The 13,393-nt window shown below is 47.5% G+C and overlaps 1 protein-coding gene across 2 annotated transcripts in view; it reads right to left on the minus strand.

Moving 5' to 3' along the window:
* The window catches only part of AIMP1 (aminoacyl tRNA synthetase complex interacting multifunctional protein 1), a 140,348-nt gene that overhangs the window by 104,188 nt on the left and 22,767 nt on the right, over positions 1-13,393 (minus strand). Inside the window, exon 2 of one of the 2 annotated variants that reach the window (XM_063919225.1) lies at positions 9,573-9,626. The exons of the other annotated variant lie outside the window; for it this stretch is intronic. Within the exon in view, the coding sequence (XP_063775295.1) occupies positions 9,573-9,574 (2 nt within the window). The 5' untranslated portion in view covers positions 9,575-9,626. The remainder of the gene's footprint in view (positions 1-9,572; positions 9,627-13,393) is intronic. 2 annotated transcript variants of the gene reach the window in all.

Below are 13,393 nucleotides of genomic sequence, written 5' to 3' on the forward strand. Positions count from 1 at the left end.
TAGGTCTGCAAACTCGGTCCTCATTACCCCACACAGTGAATGTTTTGCAGGTCTCCTCACAGAATCACAAGTGAAATAATTAACTCCACCTGCGGACCTTTTAAAATGTGTCTGTGAGTAAATAATACACCTGTGCACCTGCTGGGTTACCTGCAAAACATGCACTGTGTGGGGTAATGAGGACCGAGATTGCAGACCTATGCTCTAGCACAGTGATCTCCAACCCGTAGCTCACGAGCTACCGGTAGCTCGCCGTAGTATTTACGGTAGCTCACAGTGCACATGGGCTTGGGCAGTCACTGGCACTCCTCCTCCCTTCATTTTTAATATTGTGCCGGCCGTCAGCCAATCAGAGCTCGTGGGCCGGCAGTGGCGGCACCTGATTGGCTGCCGGACCGCAAGTTTTGATCAGCTCACTTACCGGCACTATATTTTAAATGCCCGCCACCGGAGACTCTGTCACCCTCACCGCAGCCGTTCTCCGGACATCACAGGAGAGGTGTGTGCTGCGCTCTCCTCCCTTTCCATCCCTCATACAGGAGGAGCAGCACCGGCAGCAGTAGAAGAAGCCAGCAAGGGTTAGCACTGTGTGGGGCACTGTATTGGACACTGCGGGGGCATTTTATCTGGCGCTGCGGGAGGCATTTTAAATGGCACTGGGGGGGGGGGGAATTGTATCTGGCACTGGTGGGGGCATTGTATCTGGCACTGCTGAGGGGCATTATTTGTGTATCTGGCACTGCTGGGAGACATTATTTGTGCTGGGGGCATTATTTGTGTATCTGGCACTGCTGGGAGGCATTATTTGAATATCTGGCACTGCTGAGGGGCATTATTTGTGTATCTGGCACTACGTGGGGAGCATTACTTGTAGTTGTGAGGCCACACACAGTTTTGTGAGGCCACACCCTCTTTCACAGGAACGCACGCGCATTGGGGGGGAGAGGGTAGCTCCTTCAGAGGTTTTACTTTCCGAAAGTAGCTCACACCCCAATTAAGGTTGGAGACCACTGCTCTAGCAGAAACTACAGGCAGCATACTGACATTCAGGAGTGAGGACAGCCAGCCTGACAACAACAGATATCAGAGTAAGTATGTCATATTTTGCATTTATGGTTATGATTTTTTATGTTTCATTTCTTTAAAAAAATATTTTGGGTGGAGTCATCTCTTGAACCTGTGACTCTAAGCAAGCAGCAAACCAAAGAGAATAGAACACTAAACCTAGCCAACACTAATCCCATTTTTCTACCTAAATAAATAGCACTGCTTTTTTACATTTTTTTATTTTAACCATCATTTGAACTGTGTATAAGCCAAAGTACAATCAACCTTATTAAAAAATGCTGACAATGACAACATAAATGGGGATGTAGTTAATATCCCAGAGCAAGAATTCTGACAGCAGCATCCCAAAGGTAAGTACTGAAGATAGGGTTAGGCACTAAGGGGAGGGTTAGGGTTAGGCTGGGGAGGGGGGTGATAAGGGTTAGGCTGTGGATGGAGTGGGTTAGGGTTAGGGTGCAGGAGTGGTGGGTTTGGATTAGGGTTAAAATACCAAAATTCGTTCTAACCACCAGGATTCTGATGGCAATCTAACCACCGGGATATGTATAGCAACCCCACAAATGTTACTGCACACTTAAAAGTTAAGTTACTGCACATGTAAAATAAAGTAAACAAAAGAAGTAACCCTGACACTGAATATGGACGAGGATTAACTCCTTCCCACCCACAGACTGTACAGATATTTACATAGTCAGCTTAAGGCTGCTGTGCAGAACTGGGCTATCAATGTCAGGCAGAAATTTCACAATGGTGGCCGAGGAGCGCTGTGATTGGTCTTGATCCATCACTGTATGCGTCCTACAAAGCGAGCACTGGGTACAGCTCAATACTATGGTGACAAAAAGGAAATCCCAAGAAGCCTGACTTTGATAAAGTATAACTGTAAAAAAATAAGATTTTACTCACCGGTAAATCTATTTCTCGCAGTCCGTAGTGGATGCTGGGAACTCCGTAAGGACCATGGGGAATAGACGGGCTCCGCAGGAGACTGGGCACTCTAAAAGAAAGATTAGGTACTATCTGGTGTGCACTGGCTCCTCCCACTATGACCCTCCTCCAGACCTCAGTTAGGATACTGTGCCCGGAAGAGCTGACACAATAAGGAAGGATTTTGAATCCCGGGTAAGACTCATACCAGCCACACCAATCACACCGTATAACTCGTGATACTACACCCAGTTAACAGTATGAAATATAACTGAGCCTCTCAACAGATGGCTCAACAATAACCCTTAGTTAGGCAATAACTACATACAAGTATTGCAGACAATCCGCACTTGGGATGGGCGCCCAGCATCCACTACGGACTACGAGAAATAGATTTACCGGTGAGTAAAATCTTATTTTCTCTGACGTCCTAGTGGATGCTGGGAACTCCGTAAGGACCATGGGGATTATACCAAAGCTCCCAAACGGGCGGGAGAGTGTGGATGACTCTGCAGCACCGAATGAGAGAACTCAAGGTCCTCCTCAGCCAGGGTATCAATTTTGTAGAATTTAGCAAATGTGTTTGCCCATGACCAAGTTGCAGCTTGGCAAAATTGTAAAGCCGAGACCCTTCGGGCAGCCGCCCAAGATGAGCCCACTTTCCTCGTGGAATGGGCTTTTACTGATTTAGGATGCGGCAATCCAGCCGCAGAATGCTCCAGCTGAATTGTGCTACAAATTCAGCGAGCAATAGTCTGCTTAGAAGCAGGAGCACCTATTTTGTTGGGTGCCTACAGGATAAAAAGCGAGTCAGTTTTCCTGACTCCAGCTGTCCTGGAAATATAAATTTTTAAGGCCCTGACTACGTCCAGTAACTTGGAATCTTCCAATTCCCTAGTAGCCGCAGGCACTACAATAGGTTGGTTCAAGTGAAAAGCTGATACCACCTTAGGGAGAAACTGGGGACGAGTCCTCAATTCTGCCCTTTCCATATGGAAAATCAGATAAGGGCTTTTACATGACAAAGCCGCCAATTCTGACACATGCCTGGCCGAAGCCAAGGCCAATAACATGACCACTTTCCACGTGAGATATTTCAAATCCACAGTTTTAAGTGGCTCAAACCAATGTGATTTTAAGAAACTCAACACCACGTTGAGATCCCAAGGTGCCACAGGAGGCACAAAAGGGGGCTGAATATGTAGCACTCCCTTTACAAATGTCTGAACTCCAGGCAGTGAAGCCAGTTCTTTCTGGAAGAAAATCGACAGAGCCGAAATCTGGACCTTAATGGAACCCAATTTTAGGCCCATAGTCACCCCTGACTGTAGGAAGTGCAGAAAACAACCCAGCTGAAATTCCTCTGTTGGGGCCTTCCTGGCCTCACACCACGCAACATATTTTCGCCAAATACGGTGATAATGGTTTGCGGTTACTTCTTTCCTGGCTTTTATCAGCGTAGGAATGACTTCTTCCGGAATGACCTTTTCCTTTAGGATCCGGAATTCAACCGCCATGCCGTCAAACGCAGCCACGGTAAGTCTTGGAACAGACGGGGCCCCTGCTGTAGCAGATCCTGTCTGAGCGGTAGAGGCCATGGGTCCTCTGATATCATTTCTTGAAGTTCTGGGTACCAAGCTCTTCTTGGCCCATCCGGAACCACGAGTATCGTTCTTACTCCTCGTTTTCTTATTATTCTCAGTACCTTTGGTATGAGAGGCAGAGGAGGGAATACATAAACCGACTGGTACACCCACGGTGTCACTAGAGCGTCCACAGCTATTGCCTGAGGGTCCCTTGACCTGGCGCAATATCTAGTTTTTTGTTTAGGCGGGACGCCATCATGTCCACCTGTGGCCTTTCCCAACGGTTTACCAACAGTTGGAAGACTTCTGGATGAAGTCCCCATTCTCCCGGGTGTAGGTCGTGTCTGCTGAGGAAGTCTGCTTCCCAGTTGTCCACTCCCGGAATGAACACTGCTGACAGTGCTAAGACGTGATTTTCCGTCCATCGGAGAATCCTTGTGGCTTCTGCCATCGCCATCCTGCTTCTTGTGCCGCCCTGTCGGTTTACATGGGCGACTGCCGTGATGTTGTCTGATTGGATCAGTACCGGCTGGTTTTGAAGCAGAGGCCTTGCCAGACTTAGGGCATTGTAAATGGCCCTCAGTTCCAGAATATTTATGTGTAGGGACGACTCCTGACTTGACCAAAGTCCTTAGAAATTTCTTCCCTGTGTGAATGCCCCCCAGCCTCGAAGGCTGGCATCCGTGGTTACCAGGACCCAGTCCTGTATGCCGAATCTGCGGCCCTCTTGAAGATGAGCACTCTGCAGCCACCACAGTAGAGATACCCTGGTCCTTGGAGACAGGGTTATCAGCCGATGCATCTGAAGATGCGATCCCGACCACTTGTCCAAGAGGTCCCACTGAAAGGTTCTTGCATGGAACCTGCCGAATGGAATTTTGCTTCGTAAGAAGCTACCATTTTTCCCAGGACTCGTGTGCAGTGATGCACCGATACCTGTTTTGGTTTCAGGAGGTCTCTGACTAGAAATGACAGCTCCTTGGCTTTCTCCTGCGGGAGAAACACTTTTTTCTGTTCTGTGTCCAGAACCATCCCCAGGAACAGTAGGCGTGTGGTAGGAACCAGCTGTGACTTTGGAATGTATAGAATCCATCCGTGCTGTTGTAGCACTTCCCGAGATAGTGCTACTCCGACCAACAACTGCTCCTTGGACCTCGCCTTTATTAGGAGATCGTCCAAGTACGGGATAATTAAAACTCACTTTTTTTGAAGGAGTATCATCATTTCTGCCATTACCTTGGTAAAGACCCTTGGTGCCGTGGACAGTCCAAACGGCAGTGTTTGGAATTGGTAATGGCAATCCTGTACCACAAATCTGAGGTACTCCTGGTGAGGATGGTAAATGGGGACATGTAGGTAAGCATCCTTGATGTCCAGGGATACCATGTAATCCCCCTCCTCCAGGCTTGCAATAACCGCCCTGAGCGATTCCATCTTGAACTTGAATTTATTTTATGTATGTGTTCAAGGATTTCAAATCTAAAATGGGTCTCACCGAACCGTCCGGTTTCGGTACCACAAACAGTGTGGAATAGTAACCCCGTCCTTGTTGAAGTAGGGGCACCTTGACTATCACCTGCTGGGAATACAGCTTGTGAATTGCCTCTAGCACAGCCTCCCTGCCTGAGGGAGTTGTCGGCAAGGCAGATTTGAGGAAACGGCGGGGGAGAGACGCCTCGAATTCCAGCTTGTACCCCTGAGATACTACTTGAAGGATCCAGGGATCCACCTGTGAGCGAGCCCACTGATCGCTGACATTTTTGAGGCGGCCCCCCCACCGTACCTGGCTACGCCTGTGGAGCCCCCGCGTCATGCGGTGGACTCAGAGGAAGCGGGGGAAGAATTTTGATTCTGGGAACTGGCTGACTGGTGCAGCTTTTTCCCTCTTCCCTCGTCTCTGTGCAGAAAGGAAGCGCCTTTGACCCGCTTGCTTTTCTGAAGCCGAAAGGACTGTACCTGATAATACAGTGCTTTCTTAGGCTGTGAGGAAACCTGAGGTAAAAAAATTTCTTCCCAGCTGTTGCTGTGGATACGAGGTCCCAGAGACCATCCCCAAACAATTCCTCACCCTTATAAGGCTCTATGTGCCTTTTAAAGTCAGCATCACCTGTCCAGTGTCGGGTCTCTAATACCCTCCTGACAGAATGGACATTGCATTAATTCTGGATGCCAGCCGGCAAAATATCCCTCTGTGCATCCCTCATATATAAGACGACGTCTTATGTTCGCAAAATAGTATCCCTGTTTGACAGGGTTACAGACCACGCTGCAGCAGCACTATCTGCAGGTCTCAGTCTAGTACCTGAGTGTGTAAATACAGACTTCAGGATAGCCTCCTGCTTTTTATCAGCAGGTACCTTCAAAGTGGCCGTATCCTAAGACGGCAGTGCCACCTTTTTTGACAAACGTGTGAGCGCCTTATCCACCCTAGGGGATATCTCCCAGCGTAACTTATCCTCTGGCGGGAAAGGGTACGCCATCAGTAACTTTTTAGAAATTACCAGTTTCTTATCGGGGGAACCCACGCTTTTTCACACTTCATTCACTCATTTGATGGGGGAACAAAACACTGCCTGCTTTTTCTCCCCAAACATAAAACCCTTTTTTAGTGGTACTTGGGTTAATGTCAGAAATGTGTAACACATTTTTTATTGCCGGGATCATGTAACGGATGTTCCTAGTGGATTGTGTATATGTCTCAACCTCGTTGACACTGGAGTCAGACTCCGTGTCGACATCTGTGTCTGCCATCTGAGGGAGCGGGCGTTTTTGAGCCCCTGATGGCCTTTGAGACGCCTAGGCAGGCGCGGGCTGAGAAGCAGGCTGTCCCATAGCTGTTACGTCATCCAGCCTTTTATGTAAGGAGTTGACACTGTCGGTTTATACCTTCCACCTATCCATCCACTCTGGTGTCGGCCCCACAGGGGGCGACATCACATTTATCGGCATCTGCTCTGCCATCACATAAGCCTCCTCATCAAACGTGTCGACACAGCCGTACCGACACACCGCACACACACACAGGGAATGCTCTGACTGAGGACAGGACCCCACACAGCCCTTTGGGGAGACAGAGAGAGAGTATGCCAGCACACACCAGAGCGCTATATAATTTTGGGATTAACACTATATTGAGTGAATTTTTCCCAATAGCTGCTTGTATATACAATATTGCGCCTAAATTTTGTGCCCCCCCTCTCTTTTTAACCCTTTGAGCCTGAAAACTACAGGGGAGAGCCTGGGGAGCTGTATTTCAGCTGCACTGTGAAGAGAAAATGGCGCCAGTGTGCTGAGGGAGAAGCCCCGCCCCTTTTTCAACTGACTTTCTCCCGCTTTTTCTGGAATACTGGCAGGGGTAATTTTACATCTATATAGCCTCTAGGACTATATATGATGTAGATTTGCCAGCCAAGGTGTCATATTGCCCTCAGGGCGCCCCCCCCCAGCGCCCTGCACCCTCAGTGACCGGAGTGTGAAGTGTGCATGAGGAGCAATGGCGCACAGCTGCAGTGCTGTGCGCTACCTTGGTGAAGACCGAAGTCTTCTGCCGCCGATTTTCCGGACCTCTTCTTGCTTCTGGCTCTGTAAGGGGGACGGCGGCGCGGCTCCGGGAACGAACACCAAGGCCAGTTCCATGCGGTCGATCCCTCTGGAGCTAATGGTGTCCAGTAGCCTAAGAAGCCCAAGCTAGCTGCAAGCAGGTAGGTTCGCTTCTTCTCCCCTTAGTCCCTCGATGCAGTGAGCCTGTTGCCAGCAGGTCTCACTGTAAAATAAAAAACCTAAAATAAACTTTCTTTCTAGGAGCTCAGGAGAGCCCCTAGTGTGCATCCAGCTCGGCCGGGCACAGAAATATAACTGAGGTCTGGAGGAGGGTCATAGTGGGAGGAACCAGTGCACACCAGATAGTACCTAATCTTTCTTTTAGAGTGCCCAGTCTCCTGCGGAGCCCGTCTATTCCCCATGGTCCTTACGGAGTTCCCAGCATCCACTAGGACGTCAGAGAAAGGTAAATAAGGAATGGCTAACACCAGGGCTTAAAATGGTCCTGGAGAGGTGATGGAACTCATTTACCTCACCACCCCCCACCCCTCTCACTTTAAGTGGAGCCAGGGACAGAGCTAGTGTTTTCGGCAACCCCTGCAAACTATAAATTAGTGCCCTACTTCCCATACTTTATAAAGGGACATTGATCTCACAAAGAAGCAGTTTGGTCAAACAATTGTACCCCCAAGTCAAGTTACACCACACAGTAGCACAATCTTATTCACATTACACAGCATGTAGTGCCCCTGATTAATATTACCCCACATATTAATGCCCCTTATTATGGTTACATAACTCAATAGTGCCAGTTATTCACGTTGCACTACACAATGGCATCCTTTATACATGTTATGCCACACAGTAGTGCCCCTTATATACAATCCCCACAGTAGTTCCCCTTATACACAATTTCCACAGTAGTAGTGCCCCACACATAATGCCCACAGTTGTAGTGCCCCTTACAAATAATTACCACAGTAGTGCCGCTTATATACATAATGCCCACAGAAATGCAGCTTATACACAAAATGCCCGTAGTAGTTCAGCTTATATACAGAATTCTGACAGTAGTAGTGCCCCTTACACAAAATGCCCACAATAGTAGTGCCCCTTACACATGACCACAGTGGTGCCATTATACACATAATACACACAGTAGTGCCCCTTATACACATATACGGATCTTCTTCACTTCAGCAGCAGTGACAGCATGACATCAAATATGCCATGCCAGAAAAGGAAGCCACTGAGTCCTGAGGAGGGGATGAATGCTGTCTAACAGACACAGCGTGTGTGAGTACTAGGAGGAGTGGGCTGTAGATGGAGGAGGTCCATGGAGCCACCAGGACCTGAGGAAGGGGGAGGTGGCTGCAGCACATCAGTAACACTAGCACCGCCTGTATCATCGACTGAAGTAGGTGATGGTGCAGGCTTTTCTGTTGGAATTACTGTGCAGGGCAATGGAGGAGGTGGAACTAGTTGCCCCTACCATTACAAGTGGTGGAACTCAGTTCCACCTCTTTCCCCCTCACTTTAATCCATGGCTAACACAACGCATTCACTTTAATACAATAGATTTTTTTTTTTAAAGAGTTGGTTCAAGTACAAAGCATGTGGCACGCCCCCATCGGCACCACCGGCTGTTTGCATTACCATTGAGACTTGTCTGCAGGCCCTCTGAATGTCTCCTCTCCATCGATGGCGAGGACTGTGCAGGAGGCGGAGGCAGGGACTGTCTGGGAGGCTCCCGTCATACATTCTTCTCCTGAGCCAAATGGAGCCTCCTGCAGGGTTCCCACTGTCAATGGAGAGAAGAAATACAGAGCACTCGTGGACCGCAGGCAGGATGAAGCTAAAATACCGGCTGAACGGGATCCTGAAATGCAGGAGACCGACAGCCGGTGATATGCCGCCGGCCGGAATCACGCAATATGCGGAGTATTCCCACTTGGTTGGTGGGTCCACGACACCAACCGAGTGAGAATATAACCTGTGGTGAGCGAAGCGAGCCACCGGGTCTGAAGCGTGGTAAGCACAGCGAGCCCGCGAGGGTACTCGCTGCCTACCAGCCGGGATTCCAACAGACAGGATGCTGCTGTTGGTATACTGACAGCCGGCATTCTGTCTGTCGGTAACACATACTGATTCCCCGCAGACATGCTCCGATGGTAATGCAAACAGCTGGCAGCACCGATGGTAGTGTGTAGACACTGTGCCCCATGTTCTGAAGGTGAACCAAAAGAGTTTTATTTATATAGTGCATGCTACACAAAGAAGGCAAATATGTCCTGTAAAGAAAATAACGGGAAATCCATGGTGATGAGGTCCCAGAAGTATAAAGTGTACTAGTGATGGAAAAGTTAAGCACTAGACAGCATTTTAAGATGTGCAGAGAAAGATATTCAAAGTTGCGAATTGCTGCTATGCATAAAAAAGTCTTACACTTACATTTATCAACAGTGACTTGTCTGCAGAGAGATTTTTCCCACAGAAGCCGGAAATCTAAAAGCATAGATCATAATAAAAGTTTCACTTTACAGTTTACCAACCTCTCCAAATACTACACTGCTGCCAACACACTGCTTTAGCCAATTTGGGGGAGTAGTAGACATATATACTTCAATGACATTATTACCCTGGTGTCTGGAGAGCTGTATGAAGCTGGGGTGCCAGGTTCTATATCCCATGTGAAAACATTCTCATGTGACTCGAGAATCGTATTATAGAGTGTATTATAGTCTTTCCAGTGAAATCAAATATCGTATAGGCCTACATGACCTAAGCTGAAGTAGACAGAAATGTTACAAGTTATAAAACACACAAATTTCAGCCACAAGATTTCACCACGTACAACATATCCAGTCATTTGTAGTAACTTGATTTTTATATTAAAAACAATTTGCAGTCACTGTTAGGGAACTTAAGCACCAATGAGAGGTAAAGTCTGACTGCCTTTAATAAACCATGCATAGATCACCACATCTCACACAAATCATCGGGTTCCAGGAGTTTGTCCCTTGATCTAACCTCAACTCATTTTCATCAAGTTGGCTCAATAAAATTTGACAAGTACAGAACTCTGGTCCTCTAACATTATCCAATCAGCAGTGAATAATCTTGTCATGTGACTGGCAAAGCACTGCCAACAAGGTGTCATAATCACTAAGGTTCAAATACTGTTTTAATCTACATATTTTTATCATCTGCTACACTGCAGAGTACTCACTTGGCAACACCATAAAAGTAATTGTACGTTAAAGCAAACCTGACATTCTTAATCAGCACAATTGTAGCCAGTCCAGCACGCGTTCTCAGTTCCTGAGCTCCATTAATTGTGATATGAAGATAAGTTATCTGATGTTTGTTTTCAAGATGTGAACTCCACACAAATAATGACTAATCCAGGTAACATGGCCTTATGTAACAAACTGGTCACAACCCATGACCTCTTCACATCAATCCCCTACACTTCTTAGCCATAAACCTGGATTACCTTCTCTGACACAGTTTTTCCTGTTGCTCTCCCTGCTGGTGGACTCACATTCCCCCCGACCCGGGGGTCATTGTGGTGGTGTTGGGGTCCTTCTGCCCTCTAGCTACACCTACCAACTCATACCTCCAGAACCATCCCTCACGTTCTCTACATTTGAAGTCCATGCTATATGCCTCTACCAATTTGCTAATCTTCGAGTTGCTGTCATTAACCCCCCCCCCCCCCCCAACCCGGTATTTCCTTCAAATTCCTCGACAACTTTGCTTCCTACCTTTCCCACTTCCTCTCTTCTGACATTCCTTCCATTATCCTAGGTGGTTTCAACATCCCTATCGATATCTCCACAAAATACCCTGCTTCTAAACTCTTTAACCTTCATCTGGTCTTTCCCAGTGGACCTCCTCACCCTCCCATGTGAATGGGAGCTCACTGAATCGGGTTTTCACTCACCGTTGTGATATTTCTGATTTCTCCAACTCCCCTTTTCCCCTCTCTGACCACCACCTGCTCTCTTTTAACTTATCTCTCTTTGCTTCCACATCTCTACCTCCTAAGGCTACCATCACTAAGCGCAACAGCAACATTGAGGCTATTAACACCTCTTCCCTGTCCCCCCTGTTCGACTTAATTCTTTCTCCTATTCTCGCTCTCTCTCATATCCTGAACAAGCCACTTCCCTATACAGATGGGTCCACCTTTATCTTGGCCTTTAATAGGATTGACTGAGCCAGGGCAGTCGGACTTAATCCCCTGATGTATTTTTCTCTATATTTTATTGCAGCTGAGAACAATAGATGAAGGGTTTATGTTAATAAACCATGGTGTGCCTAGGCGCAGCAAAGAATTCAAGATGAGTGTGGACCCATCTGTACATCCCTTACTTCTGCTCTTGACTCCGTCGCTCCACCGACCACTATTAACCCTTGCAGATTAAAACCTTAACCCTGGAACACCAAATGCACCCGATAGCTTAAAAGATTCTTACATACTGCCGAGCAACAGTGGAGAAAATCACATTCTTAGGCAGACTTCCTCCATTTTAAACTTATGCTCTCATCCTTTCATACTGTCCTTTCCCTCGCTATACAGTCAATCTCATCTTCTCTCAGTCTTCCAACCCCTGGCGCCTCTTTGCCACTGTCAACTCCCTCCTCTGCCCACCCCGTCTCCCCACATCACTGTCTGCTCTTGACTTTGCCACTTATTTCACATCCAAGAATGACTCCATAGATCAGGACATCACATCCCCCCAAACCATCAGCAACCAGTCACCTCCTATCCCTTACCACCACTCCCCATCCCCCTCACCAACTCTGACATCTTTCTCCAATGTATCTGGTGAGGAAGTCATTGCCCTCATCCGTTCTCCCTCCCACCACCACCTCCTGACTTGACCTTACCCCCTCCCACCTCCTCTGCTACCTCTCTCCTTCTGCCTGTTCCCATCTTGCCCACCTTCTCAATCGCTCATTCTCATCAGGCACTGTCCCCTCAGCCTTCAAGCATGTACTTGTCTCTCCTATTCTTAAAAAACCTACCCTTGATCCAAACACCCTCTCCAACTACTGACCCATCTCAATCTTCCCTTTTGTCTCCAAGCTCCTTGAGCGTATTGTCTACAATCGCCTTACTGCCTTTCTTTCCTCCCACTCACTATTTGGCCCTTTACAGTCTGGCTTTTGTATTCGTCACTCCACTGAAACTGCCCCCACACAAGTCTGTGACCTCCATGCTGCCAAATCTAGGGGCTACTACTCTCTGCTTATTCTTCTTGACCTCTCTACTACTTTTGACACTGTGGACCACCTCCTCCTTCTGTAAATCATTCACTCTCTCGGACTGCGCAATACTGCCCTCTCCTGGCTGTCCTCCTACCTCTCTGACCATTCCGTCTCCTCTCATGACTCCACCTCCTCCCCACTTCTACTAACTGTAGATGTCCCCCAAGGTTCTGTCCTTGGTCCTCTCCTTTTCTCTCTCTATGGGCGAGCTCATTAGCTCTTTAACTTATATCATCTCTATGCTGATGATACTCAAATCTACCTTTCCGCCCCTGACCTCTACCCTGCTCTTCTCACTGGTATCTCCAACTGCCTCTCTGCTATCTCTTCTTGGATGTCCCAACGCTTTCTTAAACTTAATATGTCTAAGACTGAGCTGATCATCTTCCCACCCTCCCGTACAACCTCACCTCCCACAATCTCATATCTATTGATGGCACTACTATCTCCTCTAGCCCCCAAGTGCACTGTCTTGGAGTAATCCTTAACTCCTCCCTCTCCTTTAAACCGCACATTCAGTACCTCTCACAAACTTGCCAATTTCATCTAAAATATATTTCCAGGATCAGGTCCTTTCTCACCCAGGATGCTACTAAGACCATTATCCACTCACTGGTCATTTCCAGACTAGACTACTCTAATCTCATCCTAACTGTTATCCCTGACAAATGCCTCTCTCCACTCCAATTTATCCTCACTGCTGCAGCCTGGCTCATCTTCTTCACCAAACGCACTACACCCACGTCCCCTCTCCTACAAGCCCTTCACTGGCTTCCCTTCTTTTTCAGAATCTAATTCAAACTTCTCACACTCCTCTCTCTGCATACAATGAAAAATCCTCATTTATTTCCGTGTACACACTGTGAGTGCAATTGTGGCCATCCTGCCTGGAATTATGCATTAGTCCCTATTTTTTGTGTACATGATCCAACACCTGTTGTCTGTCAGTGACCTACATAATAAAATCATTATAGTCATCTCTAGCACATGGTAAA

The sequence above is a fragment of the Pseudophryne corroboree genome, chromosome 1 (assembly GCF_028390025.1).
Source record: "Pseudophryne corroboree isolate aPseCor3 chromosome 1, aPseCor3.hap2, whole genome shotgun sequence".
NCBI classification, from domain to species: domain Eukaryota; kingdom Metazoa; phylum Chordata; class Amphibia; order Anura; family Myobatrachidae; genus Pseudophryne; species Pseudophryne corroboree.